This window comes from Macrobrachium nipponense, chromosome 19 (assembly GCF_015104395.2).
Source record: "Macrobrachium nipponense isolate FS-2020 chromosome 19, ASM1510439v2, whole genome shotgun sequence".
Lineage (NCBI taxonomy): Eukaryota > Metazoa > Arthropoda > Malacostraca > Decapoda > Palaemonidae > Macrobrachium > Macrobrachium nipponense.
Window position 1 is genome coordinate 51,663,847 of NC_061088.1, and position 20,934 is coordinate 51,684,780.

General features: G+C 38.6%; 1 protein-coding gene across 17 annotated transcripts in view; it reads right to left on the minus strand.

Annotated features, from left to right (window-relative positions):
* LOC135216899 (serine/arginine repetitive matrix protein 2-like) overlaps positions 1 to 20,934 on the minus strand; it is a 622,749-nt gene that overhangs the window by 53,925 nt on the left and 547,890 nt on the right. For 15 of the 17 annotated variants that reach the window (XR_010314960.1, XR_010314975.1, XR_010314977.1 and 12 more), the window contains one exon: positions 13,763 to 13,978. The exons of the other annotated variants lie outside the window; for them this stretch is intronic. Coding sequence is in view for 1 of the 15 variants with exons in the window: in XM_064252445.1 (XP_064108515.1) it covers positions 13,763 to 13,978 (216 nt within the window). In the remaining 14 variants the exon portion in view is untranslated. The remainder of the gene's footprint in view (positions 1 to 13,762; positions 13,979 to 20,934) is intronic. 17 annotated transcript variants of the gene reach the window in all.

Below are 20,934 nucleotides of genomic sequence, written 5' to 3' on the forward strand. Positions count from 1 at the left end.
TAGTTTTGCAAACCTAAATCTGTTGTCATGCAAAGTAGGAATGAAGCTCTTAGTAATCTTCTGTTCTTTTCAAAAAAAGCAACATTGTTACTTTCTACAACACGTCAAGTACAAAAGGAGAAATGGAAAACACTCTTAAAAATCTAAGAATTCTGGAAATTCCCTCACACTGCTGACTGTATCCCTTGAAATATGTTCCCAAACACTTATGCGGTTTTGAGTTTTGACTACATCTGTAAAATTTTCGTTTTTAGTTTTGACTACAAAATCTTTAGAAAATGCTTAACGCCAAAAAACTTGTTTGAAGCTGAAGACTTGACAGATTTCTCTCTTTAAAATGTTTAATAAATACACAACTGAAAAATACATTAATCGTTTTCTAGTCTTTACCAGAAATAAGGAGGGAATAACTGCATTACAGAGAAGACAAAAGTCATAAGTCTTCCACTACACACTGAGACCATATGAGTGTACAATGAGATCACATATGATGAATAAAAGTCCTATCAATCAAATTACAGTGCACAATGTCTCTGTCACCAAGCAATATGGCATGAACCTTTTTGAACTGCAGGTCCTTTAATACATTCACTAGTTTAATTGAAATGTCAAATGATAAACTGAACTTCTACTATAAGACACACTAGAGATAATGGTGAAAAAGTTTAAAGCAAAATGCTTTAAAAACATACTAAAAATCATACTCATTTGATTGCACAAGCCTTTACAATCTAATCTAGCCAAATTTATACATACATAAATGGAAATTCTTATACTTACAAATTTTTTAAAAGCCTTACTGTCTCACACAGTGACTCTTTATAAAATGTTTCATTTCAGCATTTAGTAACTAAGTTTGGTCCTAAACGCATGCCCTCAACAGAAGTAGTTAGTATTTTCAAAAGTAAAGTATTCCCAATGAATTTCACTTCCAACAAAACCCTTTAATAGCTGAAAATGTCCTTCTACAATATACATATAAGAAACGGTAATTCTCATCCCTTGCTCCATATCAAAAAAGCATAAAGATGTGTTGAACATTGCTCTAGCTAGTCATTTTTTTCTAATCTACAGGCCAGAGAAGCACACAAAACACAAACATGCTGTTTATATTAACTGGTGTTAAATTTCATAATTGCCTTCTAATAAAATTTGTTTAATTTTCAGCCTGACTTGTACTTTTATTACTGTAATGATGATGTCAAATAACAACACTAATGATCATTGTGCCACCTCTTTCCAACAATACAAAGGGTAACATTTTTAATCTTTTAAAACATGTTCCACTGTATACACTAAATAAATGCTAGCAAACCACATGGCAAACTGTGATACCATTTACAAGAGGAAATTATGTAGGACACTATAACTAAAACTAATTAAAGTACTTGTGCGTAACAAAATAAAAACCCATCATTCACATACAGCCACTTTCAAGATTTTTTAACGTCCTAGATGCCATAGTCTTGGGTCAAAACAGACAGAGGAGCAGTAAAACACTACGTACTGGGAATCTAAGACTGCATCAAACACCTGTCTCATACTCATATTTATATGTGGGGATGGGAAACTGGAGACCATTAACCCTCTTACGCCGATTGGACGTATTAAACGTCGAGTCAAAATGTCTCCCGTATGCCGATTGGACGTATCATACGTCGGCTCAAAAAAGTTTTTTTAAAAATTCGCGGAAAAATACTTATAGGCCTACCAGCCGAAAACTTTTGTATCACGCGCCTTGGGGGATGCTGGGAGTTCACGGATCAAGGCGTTGTTTTGTTTACAATCGCTACGCAGGCGCACAAGCGCGAATTTCTTTCTTATCGCACTAAAAAGTATCAGTGACACATCTCGGAAATTATTTCGTCACTTTGACATAATTTTTGCACCATTTTAAATTATCCTTTACATAAAGTATTATATATGAAAATGTGCGCAATTTCATGTAAAATACAACAAAAAAATACTCATGATTGTAGCTTTTATCAGTTTTGAAATATTTTCATATAAATAACGATAAGTGCAAAAATTTCAACCTTCGGTCAACTTTGACTCTGACTAGAAATGGTCGAGAAACGCAATTGTAAGCTAAAATTCTTATATTATAGTAATATTCAATCATTTGCCTTCATTTTGCAACAAATTGGACGTCTCTAGCACAATATTTCGATTTATGGTGAATTTATGAAAAAACTTTTTCCTCACGTTCGTGCGATAACTCTTCCGATAAATTTTTCCGTGCAATTGTCCTAATGTTTGCACCCTTTTAAATTTGCCGTTACATAAATTTTTATATATGGAAATGTGCGCAATTTCATGCACAATACAACAAAAAACAACCCATGGTTGTAGCTTTTATCAGTTTCGAAATATTTTCATATAAATAACGTTGTGCAAAAATTTCAACTTTCGGTCAACTTTGACTCTACCGAAATGGTCGAAAAACGCAATTGTAAGCTAAAACTCTTATATTCTAGTAATATTCAATCATTTACCTTCATTTTGCAATGACTTGGAAGTCTCTAGCACAATATTTCGATTTAAGGTGAATTTATGAAAAAAAAAAAAAAAATTTTCCTCACGTTCGCGCGGTAACTTCCGAAAAAATCAAATTTTTTTGTGCGATTGTCGAAATATTTGCACCATTTAAAATTAGCTGTTACATAAAGTTTTATATATGAAAATGTGCGCAATTTCATGTAGAATACAACTAAAAATGATTGAAGGTTGTAGCTTTTCTCTTTTTTTGAAATATTTGCATATAAATCACGATAAATAGAAAAAAAACCACGTTCGGTCAAATTTGACTACTGAAATAGTTGAAAAACGCAATTGTAAGCTAAAACTCTTACGGCCTAGTAATATTCCGTCATTTTTCTTCATTTTGAAACAAATTTGAAGTCTCTAAAACAATATTGTGATTTATGGTGAATTTTTGAAAAATATATTTACCTTCACTCCGCGCGCCGATTCGCGGCCGCAAGTCTCCGAAATACGTACATCGCATTATCCTAATATTTGCTCCTTTTCATATTAGCCTTTTTATAGAGTTTCATATATCAAAATGTGCGCAAATTCATGAAGAATACAATAAAAAATAATTGAAGGTTGTAGCTTTTTCCATCTCCGAAATATGTGCATATAAAAAAAAATATATATAAAAATTTTGACATTCGGTCAAATTTAACTCGTCCGAAATGGTCGAAATCTGCAATTCTAATCTAAAACTCTTACAGTATCGTAATATTCAATCATTTGTCTTAATTTTGAAACAAATTGGAAGTCTCTAGAACAATATTTAGAATTACGGTGAATTTTTGAAAATAACATTTTTTTACGTCCGCGCGTTACAAATTCGTACATCATTTTGTGATAATATTTTTCCGGTGTTGCTTTTATTGTTTTACTATGTATTATATATCAAAAGGATTGCAATTTAGTGTACAATACAACGAAAAAAAAAATTAACTCGTTAGCTTTGACCGTTTTTTGCACAGCGTGATTTGAATACAATTATCTATGATTTTTTTTTTTTTTGCTACCATATATCGCATTATTTACATATGATAATGATATTATTTTTCATTTCTGATGATTGCATACTAAACTTCAGGCAATGAAAAAAAAATAGAGCCAAAAATGAACTCTTAATCTTCAAAACTAAGCGCGCTGTGATTTTTTGAAAAAATTATTTTTTCCGCTTCCGCGCTCACTCCAAACCGGCGCCGGCATACAGGAGAGGTTTTGATTTTTAGGGCTTCGGCGTAAGAGGGTTAGTATATGACAGGTAAGTTTGTATAGGTAAAAGTCAATTCTCACACTGGGGAAAGAAATCCTCTTCCTTACTGGTAAAAAAGGCAAAAGAAAGGATAGCCAAGTTTGTTATATAATAGCCTTGGCTGCCAGAGTTGGGTTTTTACCACAAAGTCCTCTCTTAAACAACAAACATATCTATCCGTTAGAGTATGCGACTACCAAAGATCATGAGTGTCTCACTGACACTTTAAGATAGAAACATTAAGAGCAAAAAAGTGTATCTTCATTTGGAGGCTTGGCAAACTTCAAAACAAAATAAATCTCATTTGGGAGGTTTAGAAATGCCGGATAAGTCTTCTACGTTCCAATTAAGGCCCAAGTACATAAAGCTCAAAGACTTGTGAGAGAGCAGACCTATAGCCCTTTATGACCAAAACTGGCAAATTTTCACAGCAAATTAGAAAAAAAGAAATTAGTGTCAATGGACTAACAGCCCTTTGACTATACAAATGATAAACTATTTCCACTTGACCTGGTAGCCAAAGTGGGGTAACGAAGGTTGTCAGGTTGGAGGTTTGGTCTTGGACCTGCTTGAATACAATGAAAAGATGGTCATACATATCCAAGTTATCCCAGGGATGCATCAAAGCGTCTTTTTTTCAAAAGAAAGGAAAATTGGGTCAGGAGGATGAAAAAAAAAAAAAAAATAGATAAAAGAAATAACAGAGCTTGCAGTAATCCTCTAATAAGGAACAATACAGCTTGGCTACCAGTCCTCTTCCATTTGTTAAGCAAAAGAAGTCACTGTCTGGGATATCCTAACTACAAAAGTGGGATGCATCTGAGGGATGGGTTTGTGCAGTGAAAAATACTAAATGAATAATGACAGAACCAATGCGTCATACATCAGGATCTTTTATTATTATTCCTTTATGGCTAGAAAAGTAATCAGCATGTAATACTTTAGCATCTGCCTATCCATGCAAACTAACAAGGAGAGAAATTGTCCCTAACACAATGTGAGCAATATCCTAATATGACAATTTTTGCAGTAATGCCTTGGAGTAAAAATAGCACACCACTGTCTCAAATTGTCTTAAATCCTGAAACTAACACAGTTCACAAAGTTACTAAGGTTATATACATGAACTCAAAAAAATGTAAGACCATTCTGGATAACATTATTCATGCTTGCAACTCATTGCAGGACAAAATATAAAAAATGTACTAACTCAAAGAACTCTATGCATGATTTTGTAAAAAATAAATAAATAAATAAATAAATCCAGCATTATACTCCTGATAGTGTAAGTACATACTAGTATAATAGTTACAAGAAGTTCCCATGAAAATCCATATTTTCCATAATTTAATTAATAAGTTATTATTCTGTAATGCAACCTGGCAACTATGTCCTCAGTGTAAGTGTCTGAAAAGTAAATTTCTGGGTTCGACCTCTGTCAGCCGGTAAAATGTTCCTGTAGCACACATTTCTAGGTATAAATAGATGCTAAATATACCAGAGAAAAAAGCTATATGGAATGCTGGAGTTACTACCTCCAGCTCGCTCACCCATATAGGGTGTCGGTATAGCACAAGGGCGAGTAGAAGCCACTACCACAGATACTTTGCCAATTAGAAGTCTCCTCTCAAAACCCCTCTTTAGATAGGTGCCGTTACAACGTCTACCTTCCGCTCGCTACTACTACTACTTCTGCCTGAAACCTTCATTCCTGATTTAGCACTTCTCGTGTTCGCACGCACTGTTTTTCGCTATCCTCAGGAAGTGTTTTTTGGCAAAGCATGTCTTCTCAAGAGCTCCAAGCTTCTTCATCTAAGTTGAGTATTCCATTTATTGTTTTTAAATCTCGTGTGGGCACGATGCATCCAATTTTGGCCCTTTATTTAAGTCCTTTTGTTCTCATGAACCGAGTAAGACGCTCTTTCAATCCGCCATTTTGGGTGCATGACTCGCGGCGTGCGTGATTACCTCAGTTTTTATCTCGCGATGTATTTTGTCCACCGTTTAGCACTTCACTATTTAGGCTACTGTTTTCATATTCTTTTTCATTATTCTCGCTCCTGTCGTTTTCTGAAGCCTTATTTTTACGGGTTTATCCTTACTCCTTTAGCCTATTATAGGGCCCATCTCGCTCCTGACGTATTCTGAGGCCTTCCTTTTTACGATTATCTTACGTTTTTAGCCTTTTGGGGCACCTTTTTGTTATCCTCAGCCCCTCAGGAGCGTGTTGGTTCCCCTTCGTGTACGGTTATATGCTTCATACGTTATGCGCAAGTATTGTGTTTTTTGGCATTCTAGGCTAGCCTAGCAATAAGCCAGTTATTGTTGGGAGAGGAAGATTCCTCTCTCTTTCGCAGTACTCATGCATGTATATTTTTAGTGTAGTTTTTGATTATAGTCAGTAATGCAACTGTATGCACTTTTGTGATAAACTATTCATATAATTGTTTTACTTTTGATGAGGTTGGAAGTTCTTCGCGAAGTCCTTCCCTGGCCTATCCGACCAGACCTAGGATAGGTTTTGGAGGGTAGTCCAGGCGGTCTTGTATATCCCTCCACCCTTGTGGCCCCCTTTTACCGCCACCCGACCAGGCAGATATGTTTGCTTGGAGGGTGGTCCAGGACAGTCTCTCTCTCTTTTGTCATGCTTGTAGGGCCTAGACCTATCGTACCTGACCAGATCGGAAGATTCGATTTTGGAGGGTTGAGTTAGGTTCTATCCGTCCTCTTCATGACGTCCTTTTTGGGGCCATACTAGCCTACCTGACCGGATCTGTACCGATCTCGGAGGGTTAGACTGGGATCTTAGCTCAGTGCATTTGTCTCTCTCCCCCTTTCCCCACCCCTTTTTGCAGTTCTTCCAGTAATTCCTCATCAATTATTTTATGAATTGTCTTGTTGAGTGTAGACTGGGCCATTGGCCCCCTTTAGGGTGTCAGTTGGCCTACAGTCTTCTGCCCCCTTTAGTGGTAGGCTAGTTTACGGCTCCTGAGAGGTGGTTTGTCACTGATCGGTTGCTGTGGCCAGGCGATCACGACTCGTCCACTCTCCTTCAGACACTCCCCCCCCCCGTCCCGGACTCGTTCTGGCGCTGCCTAGTTAGCTCGCTGCCCAAGTAATCCTACCGATAAACAACAGCTAGAGCATAGAGCTCAATCCAGGGGATTAGTCGGAGGAGATTGGGTGATTAGCAGATTATGTAATGTCTATTGGTATGTCTCCGGGCCTGTGTTCTCTGGCGAGGTGGGGTCTACCATCACACCCGCCAATAGGCTATACTATGCCGGATTGTACATACCACTGTCCCGCCACTCTGTTTTCCATACTCCTCTATGTTATCGCTGCTTCCCCACTCCAGTGGGGGCAGAACTGGGCTTAGAGCTGCATTCTAATTGACTTGGAACTGCTTCTCTTCTCCGGTGCGATCAGATTCAGGCCTAGGTTTTACCTATTTTCCCTGTTCTGCTCGTATCAGCCCAACCCCGCCGGTTTTAGCTATTGTGATAACGAGATTATGGATTCCGGAGTAGGCGGAGATATTCAGGGATTAATGTTAAGAAAATGTTTTATTTAGCCTCTGTTGGTATGTCTCCGGGCCGGTATTTATTCCGGCGAAGTGTGGTCTACCATCACACACGCCAAAAGCTATACACCAGAATTTTACGTACCGTTGTTCCCGCCACTCTGTTTTCCATCTTCTATGTTATCGCTACTCCCCACTCCAGTTGGTGTGGAACTGGGCTCAGAGAATGCGCCTACAACTGGTTAGGTTTCGCTACTCTACTCCGGTGCGATCAGACTCAGGCTTAGGTTTTGCCTTATTCCCCTGTTCTGCTCGTATCAGGCCCTCTCCGCTGGTTATAGGTTTGACGATCCCAAGTACGGATTCCGGAGCAGGCAGAGACATCCAGAGCTTTATTAATAACAAGTAAGTTGAAGATTATACTCGAAATTGCCTTTAGCTGGTTAAATATCTAGTTGAAGTGTACTCATACTGGCGAAATTAACTCCGGCAGCATTATCTGACAATACTCATTTATCTTTTCAACTTACAGATGGTCCGATGCCAGGAGTCGGGTTGTCCAGCCATCCTGTACAAGCTGTCCACTTGGAGGGACGCACGGAAGCCTGCACGGTGTGTTACAACCTAGTTAGGATCGTAACAGATGAGTCGGTAGGTAGCATACTCGCCTCATTGTGACCCTGAATTTTATGTTACACATTTAGTTTGGGAAAATTCCCCGGGATTGGGGAACCTAATTTGGTTATTTCTTACAGGTTGATCTGGCGCTCAAGACCTCCTCGATGTCGGCCCTTAAGGCCTGGGTAGGGGGGTTTGGTAGGAACGTGGGAGCCGGCCAACCCTACGTGCTGTCTGAGGAGTTACGCGTCCTCCTCTACCCCAAAGCCCCAGTTTCGGCAGCAGTACCGGCGGGAGTAGTGGCTCCCATCATTGAGCGTATCCGCCAGGAGACCCAAGCCCCCCAGGAGGACCAAGAGGGCTTGTGTGATGTTGACGGAGGAGGTGGCGGCCATCAGCCTGCACCGAGAGCCTATGGCCACCAAGGAACAGGACGTATGTAGGGAGGTAAGTGAGGCAGGTAGTCGTGGGACTAGTCTTCCTTTCAGTCCAACTCCTCCTTCTCTTCCTTCCTTTCAGGGCTTCCCTGTGAAGTCCACTTCCACTTAGAATAGGTCGGGCTCGGTAATCCCCAAGGTAAAAACCTTGAAGACGAAATACCTGCCGAAGACGGGTAAACCAGCCAAGCCTTCTCCAGCAGACTCCGTCAGGTCGTCATCGGCTCTAAAGCCTTCAACTTCCTCGGCTAGAGCTACTCCCCCACCCAAAGGGTCGAGAGCTAAGTCTTCCAAAGTCAGACCGGCAGTCTGGCTTCAACCATGAGGCTTTCGCTAATCTTCTCATGCGGAAGATGAGCGAAGTAGTGGACCCAAGACTCGAATCGATGTCCACTCAACTCACCTCAGGTCTAGAAACATCGGGTCAGTCCATCATGTCTCTGACCCAGAGGTTACAGGCCCAGGAGAAATTGGTGACCAGATTCCTCCACTCCGGAAACACACCGCAGTCCTTTGCGGTGCCGGACGCGTCCAAGCTTCTGCCATTCAAGAACAGCAACCTGTGGCGGTTGGCTCTGCATGCCCCGTTTTCAGAGGGCAAGCTTACAATTGAAGGTTGCGGAACCCGACCCATGGAAGACTATGAGTTCTTCCCGTCGGGCCTACAATTCCCCTTCCCGGGCTACACTAGACTAGCCGAGGAAGCGTTGGTCAGGGTAGACAAGGTCCCGAAAGATACGGTTATCTACCCTAGGGATCAGGCTCAGTCAGCATGGGTCCGCACCCTCACGGAATGAGAGTGTGTCAACACCAAGTTGACACCCCACAAAGGTTGCTATACCATGTTTGTAGCGCCGGAGGATGTTCCGACTCCTTGCACGTTAAAGATTGCATAATTGACACTGCAAACCGGAATGGAGGACAAACCTATGCCTCAGCTAAAAGAGACGGAGGCTACCTCTTTGCTCTTTCCCGGAGATCTAGAGTGTTGGGCTGGCGCTCCGGCAACGTTCATGGTGGGCAAACTCGACCCGGAGTGTGCCTCCACACAATTCAGTGAACGTTTGCCTAGAATTCCGGACTCCATGATTAAGGCGGAATTCGAAGCAAGATGCAGGCTGAGCAGGTCAATTAACTCAGTCACCACTGCAGAGTTGATGGCTACGGTCTTTGCAGATGAGCCTCTATTCCGGGTCCACACAAAGTCGCTATTACAGGCCTTTCAGTTGGACCTGTATGATTTTATAGTGGCTAGACGAGCCTGCAGGAAGCATGTCTTTGCTAATGCCTCCATCAGGCATGAGCCGAACAGGCTCATAAAGGCGTCAATCTGGGGTGCCAACCTCTTTCCTGAAGACATGGTTAACAGCGTCCTCAGCAAGGCGGCTAGAGCTAACCAGAACCTTCGTGTAAGTTGGGGACTTCCCTTCAAAAGGAAGTTTGAGACCCCCGGACCACAATTGAAAGGTAGGAAAAGGCCTAGGAAGTATCAGCCTTTCCAGACCTCTCAGTCTCAGACAGTAATGCAAGCAGTTCCTGTCTTCCAGATCAACAAGCCTTCGACATCTAAGGCGCAGCCACAACAACAGTTTGTTCTGCTGCAATGTCAACCGATTCAACAGCCTTCGAGTTCGGCCACCCTTGTAACTTCCCAAGCTTTCAATGCCTCCTTTGAATCACAAGGGGCGTTTCAAGGCTTTAACAGACACGCAAGGAGTAGCAGAGCCACAGGTGCCTTCCGACAGAGAGGTGGCTCTAGAGGCAGAGGCTTCAGAGGAGGCGGGAAGTAAGACCTCAACCAGTCAATGAGGCTCTGCAGGTGGGCGGGAGACTGTACCTCTCCCGGGACCATTGGACCTTCAGTACGTGGGCCCACAGTATTGTATTGAAAGGTCTGGGGTGGAAATGGAAGAAAGGGCCTACTCCACCAGTCAGTTTTCACCAGATTCCAACGACAGACCTTCTAGACTATGCCAAAGACCTTCTCCAAAAGAAGGCAATAAAGAAAGTCAGTCACCTGAAATTTCAAGGACGACTGTTCAGTGTACCAAAGAAGGACTCTGACAAATGAAGAGTGATTCTGGACCTGTCCCGTCTCAACTCATACATTCAATGCGACAAGTTCCGCATGCTGACCGTCTCGCAGGTGCGGACCTTACTTCCCCTTGGGGTCGTCACCACCTCTATCGATCTTACAGACGCCTACTATCATGTACCGATAGCAAGAAACTTCTCTCCATACCTAGGATTCAAACTAGGAAAACAAGCTTACTCGTTCAGAGTCATGCCATTCGGGCTCAACATAGCGCCCAGAATATTCACCAAACTAGGAGAGACAGTGGTTCAAGAGCTAAGAGCTCAGGGGGTAATGTTAGTAGCTTACCTAGACGACTGGCTCATTTGGGCAACCAACGACAAGGAATGTCGCAAGGCAACAGCCAAAGTAATAGAATTCCTAGAATACCTGGGTTTCCAGATAAACAAGGAAAAGTCCCGTCTCATTCAGGCGTCTCGCTTTCAATGGTTGGGAATTCAATGGGACCTAACCACACACAAACTATCTCTCCCGCCAAAGAAGCGCAGAGAGATAGCGAAAGCTACGAGACAATTCCTCAAGAACAAACGGGCTTCTCGTCGTACCCAAGAGAGAATTCTAGGTTCTCTCCAGTTTGCCTAAATAACAGGTGTTCTGTAGAAAGCCAGACTGAAGGATAACAATCAGGTTTGGCGGAAAAGAGCCAACAAGAAGTTCAGAGACAGAATCTCCTTGATTCCGCCGATATTAAAGAAAAGACTCCGTCCATGAACGGAAGTCTGGAGTCTCTCCAAATCAGTACCACTACAATTTCCCCCGTCATCTCTGATAGTCCACACGGACGCCTCTCTGACCGGTTGGGGGGGCTACTCCCAGTACAAGAAGGTTCAAGGAATGTGGTCTAAAACATTCCGCCAGTTCCACATCAACGTCCTAGAGGCAATGTCCATAGACTGGAACAATTGGCAGAAGATTTACATATTTCCGCCAATAAACCTCTTGATGAAAGTTCTGCACAAACTCAGATCTTTCAGAGGACAGGTAGCATTAGTACCACCCAACTGGCCGAAGAGCAATTGGTTTCCTCTTCTACTAGAGTTGAATCTCCGTCCCAGACGGATTCCCAACCCAGAACTGACTCAAATAGTACAAACTCGGACTGTGTCAGCTTCCTCAAGAATTCTGAATGCCCTAACTTTATGGACTTCATGAAGTTTGCAGCACAGAAGGATGCTAGTATTGACCCACTAAACATCCTGTTCGTGGAGTCAGACAAAAGAGAATCAACTCTCAGGTAGTATGATTCAGCGCTAAGGAAGCTAGCCATCTTTCTAAAACAATCAGATGTCCAGAAGATGACTATGAATCTGGCGATTTTATTTTTTAGAACTCTGTTCGAAAAAGGCCTAGCCGCTAGTACCATTACTACAACTAAATCTGCCTTGAGGAAGATATTTCAGTTTGGCTTTAATATTGATTTGACAGATTCGTACTTCTCGTCTATCCCTCGAGCATGTGCTCATCTGAGACTGGTAGACCGTCCTCACACGGTCTCCTGGTTTTTAAACGATGTACTCAGGTTGGCTTCAGATACTGATAATGAATCATGCTCATATATAACCCTTCTCAGGAAAACATTATTTCTAATGAGTCTGGCCTCAGGCGCCAGAATATCTGAACTGTCAGCTCTCTCTAGAGAACCAAGTCATATTGAATTCCTCCCGTCAGGAGAAGTTCCGCTCTCCTCAGATCAGAAATTCCTAGCAAAGAATGAAAACCCACAAAACAGGTGGTCTCCATGGAAGATTGTACCTCTCCCACAGGACCCATCATTATGTCCTATCGTTACATTAAAATCTTATCTGGGCAGAACTTCTGAAAGGTCTTCAGGTCCTCTTTTTATTAGAGAAAAAGGTGGAACCATTTCCTTGAAGGGAATCAGACAACAAATTCATTATTTTATTAAACAAGCCAATCTGGATTCAGTCCCTCATGTCCATGATATCCAGGCAGTGGCTACCTCAGTTAATTATTTTCATAATATGAACTTCGAGGATCTTAAAAAATATATGGGTTGGAAATCCCCGTCAGTATTTAAACACCACTATCTGAAGAATTCAGAGGCCCTTAAATATTCGGCAGTGGCTGCAGGGAGCATTGTCTCCCCTGATATGGCCTAGTTTTTGTAACTATATTGTATTCTATTATTTTGCTATTATTTTTTCCTTTTGATACTCACTCTCACCTACCTGCCTCGCTTGTATTCCCTGCCTTTCTGCCTTGTGTCCCGGTCTGGATTGTTCATCAACCCACTCCTGGACATGTACATAGTTCATAATTATTTGTTTTTTATGTTCATTACCTGTTGTTTATCCCAGGATAGTATAGATTTGGTAATATTTGATACTTTTTACCATTTGTAACTTGCTATTCTTACATTGGTTATTAAAACAATTTCAAGAAAATTTTTATTTTTCCTTTATCTATAAAATTTAGTGATTTACCAAGCTTGTATGGCCAATTCTCTGATACTATTTCACCGGCCAACACAGGTCGAACCCAGAAAAGGGATTTTGATGAAGGAAAAATCTATTTCTGGAGGAAGACCTGTGTCGCCAGGTGAACCCATCCCTCTCTTCTCCTGGTCCCCCGCCCTTCAGCTGGCCCAAGCTTGGGTGCGTAATTCAGGAATGGAGGTTTCGGGCAGTAGTAGTAGTAGTAGCGAGCGGAAGGTAGACGTTGTAACGGCACCTATCTAAAGAGGGGTTTTGAGAGGAGACTTCTAATTGGCAAAGTATCTGTGGTAGTGGCTTCCACTCGCCCTTGTGCTATACCGACACCCTATATGGATGAGCGAGCTGGAGGTAGTAACTCCAGCATTCCATATAGCTTTTTTCTCTGGTATATTTAGCATCTATTTATACCTAGAAATGTGTGCTACAGGAACATTTCACCAGGCGACACAGGTCTTCCCCCAGAAATAGATTTTTCCTTCATCAAAATTCCTTTTTCCTTCTAGTGCAATGGAAATTAATACAAAGACAGTTCGTCATTTCCTTAAAATAACTTATAATTTCCCTTTGTATTTTATGTGCCACCCTTACTAGAATTATATACATATACATGGCAAAATATAAAAAATAGTAAAGTATTTGAAATATGGGAAGTCAATAAGCTTTAAAACAATAAAAAAAATTGACACTGACAACAACTGAACTTTTACTTTTATATAGTGAAAACAAATAAGTTGTAGTGTACTTACCGACCAGAGGGTAAACTGAAAAGGCAAAGAACAAAATTCCAATAAAGCTAAACACAAGCAAGCAACACAAAATGCCAACAAATTTACTTTTGGGGGAATCAACACATACACTTGCGTTCCATAGGTCTGCTTTCTCTGGAAAGTGTAGAAGAGTCTCTGGGCTTATCAGCAGAGGAAAGAGATGATCCTGCAATGCTGAGAGGACGTGGCTTGCGGGGAGAGGTTCTGGATCTGAGGGAAACTTGACTGCTGTTGTTGGATCCTTGGCTGAGGGCAGAAGTAGGGCGAGAGGGAGAATTCGGGGTCACCGTCCCACTACGCATGCCTGTAGGGCAGAGCAAGCCAGCACGCAATGTTAAGCTGACTTCACACATATATACAGAGCCCACAAAAGCTTCAGAAAAATGCAATGGAGTGTATCTATAGGAGTTGTTAATTTATGCAATTTCATATTAAATGCCAAATTAAAAGTAGAAATATTCCCTTTATGAAACAAGTTTAATAAAAGTGTACAATGCACATGATTACATGAATAAAGAAACTGAGTTCACTGCAAAATTATTGATTGTAAGTAGTATGTATATCATGCTAAGGAATGCAAATTAGTGAAATTTATGATTAGGTTTTTAGAACTTATATTTTGAAAACTTTAAATTAATATTGTAAACATGGAAAATTTTATATCTTTGTAGGTACTACAGTGTAATTATTTGGCTAATTGTTGAGTCACATTAAAAAGTCTACCACCCTTACAGTGTTTCCATCTGCAAACTTGTCATTTATTAGACGGCAATGAATTTACTTACAGCACAACTCTAGAACAAATTTAGTGTAAATGTGTTTCTGACAAAAAAGGGGCACGACCATCATATAACAAGTAAGTAGCGTTCACACAATAAACCCAAAAATATGTGACAGGAAACATAATACCTTTTCAGCTAGTTTTACTAAATTTTTCCTAAAATGATGAGAGGAGGATATTAGTTTCATTAACTGAAGGTTACATGGTCAGGAATACCTCCCCGATCTTAAGAAAACTTGAGATTTACACTTTCATAGACTAAAATACATGATTCCTTGCTTTTAGTATGTAGGATAAATGGCTACTTGTAATATAAAATACAAGTTACATATTCCATAATCCACTGATGGTGTATTTCAACACCATGGACACATATTACTGTCAAGTTCCTTATATGTATAGGTGTGAAAAAGGTGCTGGACTCTCTTAGCCAACGAATACTAAATGTCCCAATGGTTATCATTATAAAACAAATTTTCTATGACATTACAAATTAACCTACTACTTTCAGTCAACCTGCCAAGTCAATTTGCTGTAACTATCTGTCCAATATGCAATTTTTGGTCCATGAAAGTGGTACATATAACCTTACCACCTAATACACCCAAAGACAATAATAACAAAACTGCTACATACTGTACTTCCATTTTTACAGAAGTTGGCAGACTACCTGAGAAAGTGATTTACAATAACCAGAAAATAATGAATCCATAAAACTAGGCCTCTTAGTTTGCCACTAGTTGTGGTAAAAGTACAAGATGATTAATATTTTTAGCTTAGGATAAGCTGGTCATAATTTCCCAACTGCAATAGTTTTAAATTTGATAATAAGTAATAATGATTTCATTAGAGTAGCCTGGTTCCCTTCACAGTTAAGCAATTGCTTTACAAATTCCTTAGCCTTTGGAACTCGAGAAATAATTTCCTTCATGAAAGATTTCTGAAAATAAATTATTTTAATTCAAGTGGTGACTTTCAACATAGTGAAGATCGTTTTCATCAAATGCACATGTGAATTTCAATAATAACCTGTATTCCACATTCTAAACTTGTTGATTATTGCTCTGTACTGTATTTTATGAATGAGTGCACTAGTGTGCATCTTTGTCCTGTATATACATAACTGAACAGAAAATTACCCCTAATAAAAAAAACTTGGCTACTTTAACTCTTCATTTTCATTTCTTTATTCAATAATAAAATGCTACTATTTTATACATATATTCTTTCATTTATCAATCAGTTACATCATAGCTAATGTTAGTGGAAAGTTTTATACTCAACATACTATTGCGAAATATTTGTTAAAGACACCAAGATCAAAATAGCCTCAGGTCCAACAAAAATCCAAATACTAATTTTAAGCAAAAAATCTAACCTTCTAATGCATAAAGGTTTACAATATCATGGTAATCAATGTGAACAAATATAAAAACATCTTAATTCCAAAAGCCTTCAAAGAAAATTTCAATTTACAGATAGCCTTACAGCAAAGTTATAAGTTTATCAGGCAAAGGAAAACAAATATTCTATTAATATGCTATTTTTCCAATCTGCCCAGTATATATTACTAAAAGTTGCTCAGCAGTTTTTTAGGCAAAGTTAAGGTTGCTAAGGCTACAAACCTGCTTTAAAGAGCCATGCCAATTTGTCTTAATTCTTCTGACACTTCTTAACTGTTGTTTACTCATGCATATCTTTCATATCTTTTTTATTGTGCCTATCTCTTCTTTTGTCACTCTGTTGCTTTTTATATACAGGCATTCTATTCTGTGGAAGCTTGTGTTTTGGATTGGTTCTATGAATGAGCATGTTATGAATTGTTAGAACAATCAAACAATCACTTATTTTCAAAAATTTTCTGCTAATATTTCCAAAATAGAAAAATATGTGCCTCAATCACAATACCGTTCCCATTGTAACAATGGAAATACTGTAGGCCACCACATTTCAATAAAGGTTAAGTAAAAAACAAATATCCTCCTCTTTCATAATGTCAAAACCTTTTAAACCCTGCCAAGAAACTGCTAATCAAAGTTTGATTCGAAGTTCTCAAAAGATTTGTAGTATTATATTTCCCTATCTCAAATAAGATCTACTATGTACTACTACTGTAATTCCCTTGCTCTTTTGACATGAAATAAAATGTAATAAGCACTTGCAAAATGCGTAAAAAGATTTCATGAACTTTCATTACCAAACATTCCATTACACACTATACACACTAGAAAGCACAAACACTAACAAAATCACTTGGATAAAGGTAAAAGAAATATGATATTCTACTTGTTTACAAGGGATTTTGGTTTACATCTAAACTATACAACCATTCAAATCAGTTGAGAGAGAAAGAGGATCTGTATAGGTCAATTGTATCATATGTTTCTTGGGGTGATAATACTAAAACATTAAAGTCAAAAGCACAATGGAAGTTTGTTAATTGTTACCATTTAAATAACCTAGTCATACAGCATACTACAAATCTAATTCAATCACTACAGTCAACACATGAGCAAAATCATACTAAAATCACACAGCACATTCAAGAATTCAATAATCTTCAGTAAAGGATAGTCAAGACCCTAGTTGTTTCCTTAAAAGTGTTGTGTTCTATAGGTTAATATAATATACAAGACAAAGGGAACAAAACTAATTAATCAAAATTAATATGAAAAAAGCAAAATACACAATGCAAAAATTTGGTTAGGCATACCATAAAACTTTTGAATCATCTGTTAATTTTGTAAGTTCACAGTGGAGGAGAATTACGATGAAAAAGTTTTGAAAGACCACACCACTATTTCAGTGATCCAAAGCTACTGCACATACCTTCTTGCAGAAGTATCTCTCAAACAAAGATGGGATACTTACCTGAACTCAATTCAAGAGAAAGTCTGACTCACATTAGCAACTTTAAATATGCAAACAAGCAATAACCAAATTCAATTCAATATTATAGCAACCACAACAACAATGCCTACAAATTTTCTGATATTTGAAAAACAATAAGCCTACTTCTGAGGCCAACAAAAGCATAAATTTAGCTTGAAAACTTTTATTTGCTCTGTCTAAACATGACAAAATACATTATAATTTTTTAATGAGACCTGTTAATTACCAGTAAGCCATAAAAACTAAAATAATTCTTAAAAGATATGTAAAATAAGAAATTGAAACTTTCTAAGATAAGTATAGTAGTATATATAAATATGCACCTAAAAGTCATTATCTATCAAACATTGACATCTACAAATAACTATCATCTAAATTCTTGGTGTGGCCATCTTTTATTTCTAAAGAAACAGAAAATGTTTCTGAGAAACTTAACTGAATTATTTACAGATAATAATTCAACAAGACAACAAAACTTGATGACAGCCCATTACAGTAAAAAATTGAGAAGGCATTCAAATCACAGTCAATAGGCAGTTACTTTCAGGGCAACTGATAATGATCCTCATACATACTTCTTGAAAATCCCTCTCAAATTCACTTTAAATCTACTGCTTGCATTTTGCTTATTCTGAACCTGAATGCTCAACTTTTAGCATCACGATACAATGTATTAGATAGCGTAGCTGCTGCTTACCCTCAAGTGGTTATCCCCGTAGTTCTACTGGGGTTCCATAGGGCACACCAACTAATATTAAGAATTCTTTCCTAGAATGTCTAGGCCAGAATAGTACCATTGTTGGTACAGTGATGGAATGTAAGTGGACTCTAGACAGGAAGGTCCTTTATCCTGCCTACAGCAACAATCCGAAAATTAACAATTTACTCCTCTTCCACTATGGTATGGGCAGTTCAAGACCCTGAAGCTATTACTCTTCAGTCTTTTTAGTATAAACACCACTATCTTCCAACATTTTTTTTTTGTCCAGTGATTACTGCCAATGTCACAACTATTTACTACTCACAAAAGTTAATCATGGCATTTTAAGTTCCATTAGGAATAATGTTTCCTAATGACATTCCAGTTTCATTTTAACACATGAATTTTGTTTTGCTCCATGGGTATCCCCCCCTCCAAGTATGTATCTCTTGCTGTTTACAGTATGTTTAAGAGTAAGCACTCTTACATTTTCACATTTCTTGATTCCCTTTCTGATTTTCAAAACAAGCAGCCCCTGGTTATCAGTGGACTCAGTAAATGCAATCCAGTTTTATGGCACTTGTCTAGCACCCTAAAATTGGCGATTTATGGCGCCCTAACATACCTAACAGAGGGGCCATTAACTGGTTATTGGTGCCATTAACTGAAACTCAGCATCAAAAGTGCCATAAATCACTAAGTTTCGGTTAACGGTGGTTTTCACTTATCAGCACCCCAAAGAGAACGGAACCCCTACCAATAACTAGGTACTACTGCCTGTATAAAGTGGTCATATTTTCATATTTCTTGGCTCCCTTTCTAATTTCCAATATATGGAAAGTGATCTCAAGAGATTTCAACATAATGGAGATTTTTGCTATCTTAAGTACTGTACTGACAGTTTTATGAGAGCTTCATCTTAGTCTTAATTGCTCAGGAGGATCTACTTTTAATTAATATTCCTCTACCAGTCTAGATTTCATTGTTTCCATTCATTATCCTCATAAACACCTAACTGAGCAATCTCTTATTAGTGCCCCTACTAATATGTAGTCATAGCACGTATACAGTATCTAAGTTACGTGCATATTTATTTAACAGGATAAAAAATTACCATATATTTCTGCGTATAAGACAAACTTTAAATCCTAAAATTCACCCCTAAAAATTGGGGATCGTATTAGACTACAATTCTAAAAATCAAACCTTGAATTCTAAGATGTGTGTTGGTAGGCTAGCCTTGGCCTTGGTGCAATAACCACCAACATACATGAAGATTCCCATTATGAAATTAACTGATATTAAAGGTAATAAAACCATTTTCACCTGATATATTATTGGCATATCTTCATAACAAATAGCCTATTTGAGGAATAATTCTATATTAATGTTTAGGTTTCAGTAACCTTTCAGATATTTCAAATAGTGTAGCTATGGTAATAATAACATTGAGGATAATATAATACATATTCATTTTTAATTAAAAGTTTCCCATACATATCACAAGATTCATCACATCATAAGGATTCCAGTCTGGTTCTGGCGAGTCGACTTCGGCTTTATCGTCGCTATCATACAAATCATCTTCGGTACCATCCATGGCTTTTTTTAAATGATTTTATGAGACTTTCTACTTTCATGTTACAACCTGGCTTTTTAACAAAATCACAGCAAACATCAAGTGAGGCAGCACGCAAAGCTGTTTGTAACTGTTTAGGACAATTCAGCCATATGAATGACAATTAGTATGTACAATAATTATAGTACATTACTGTATTGTCCTTGGCAATTGTTTGCAAATGGCAATGAAATGTAAACAAAACAAAGGTTTCCCTTTTAAGCAATGCATGTATGAAAAACATGATATAGAATCAGCTTTGTTAAACCCAATCTTTGATAATTTACGAAAGGAATGTTATCTCTGAATTAAGATCCATTCGGCAACTAGACAGTGATGCTAATGGTAAAACGTGATCAGCCCATTATTTTAAGACTGCAAACAAAACCAGAATGCAAATAGCGCAATAGTATTTTCAATAAAACTATTATTCAACTTTTGCAAGTGGATATCTATTAGTGTAACAACCTAACCAAGGCAATAGTATCTCTCTCTTTCTCTCTCTCTCATCAACTGTAATGGTAATGATACTCCTCCACCCTAATTAAAAAATTCCAGTTTTTAGAATTCTGGGTGAAACAACTGTAAACCTGTATTGACAAACAACTGAACTGAGAAACGTCTGATTGCTGATGTCAATTATCATAATTATTGAGCGTTTATTAAGAGCTCCATTAAAATTGTCAAGTTGTTAAACCCTGTCAATTCTCAATGTTGGCTTCCATAAGTAAAAATACAATTTTGTTCAACCCTCATGCAATGGAGATCTCAAGAAAGAATACTAGTAAATTAAAGCTGCAGGTTATAGCCGAAGCTGAATGAAATGAATAATGGCCAGGAGAAAGTGAAGCTTGGAACTGGAGAAATCGTACCTAATGCTGAAGTTATAATGTGCACGTTTTCAACCAAACTTTGTTAATTTACAAGAAAAGGTATCTCCAAATTTTATCTCTTCTAACAACTATTGGTAGTGAAGATGATACTCAATCACCCGAGATTTTGAGAATAGTATAAACAATACCAAATTCAAACGGTGTCACATGACAATGTTGATATTCTATAATACAGTATAACTATGATACGTAATAGTAATGCAGTCAAACCTCAGTTTTCGTACGCCTCTTGTATGTTTTGGTTTTTGTACACTTTTTTCTACGGAATTTTGTCTGTTATCATAGGTTTCTTTGGTTTTCGTACGCTCGGGAAGGCTCCATCCGGGGCCCAACACGTGACCAGTCCCCATATCAAGAGCCCAAACAAAGCATCCAG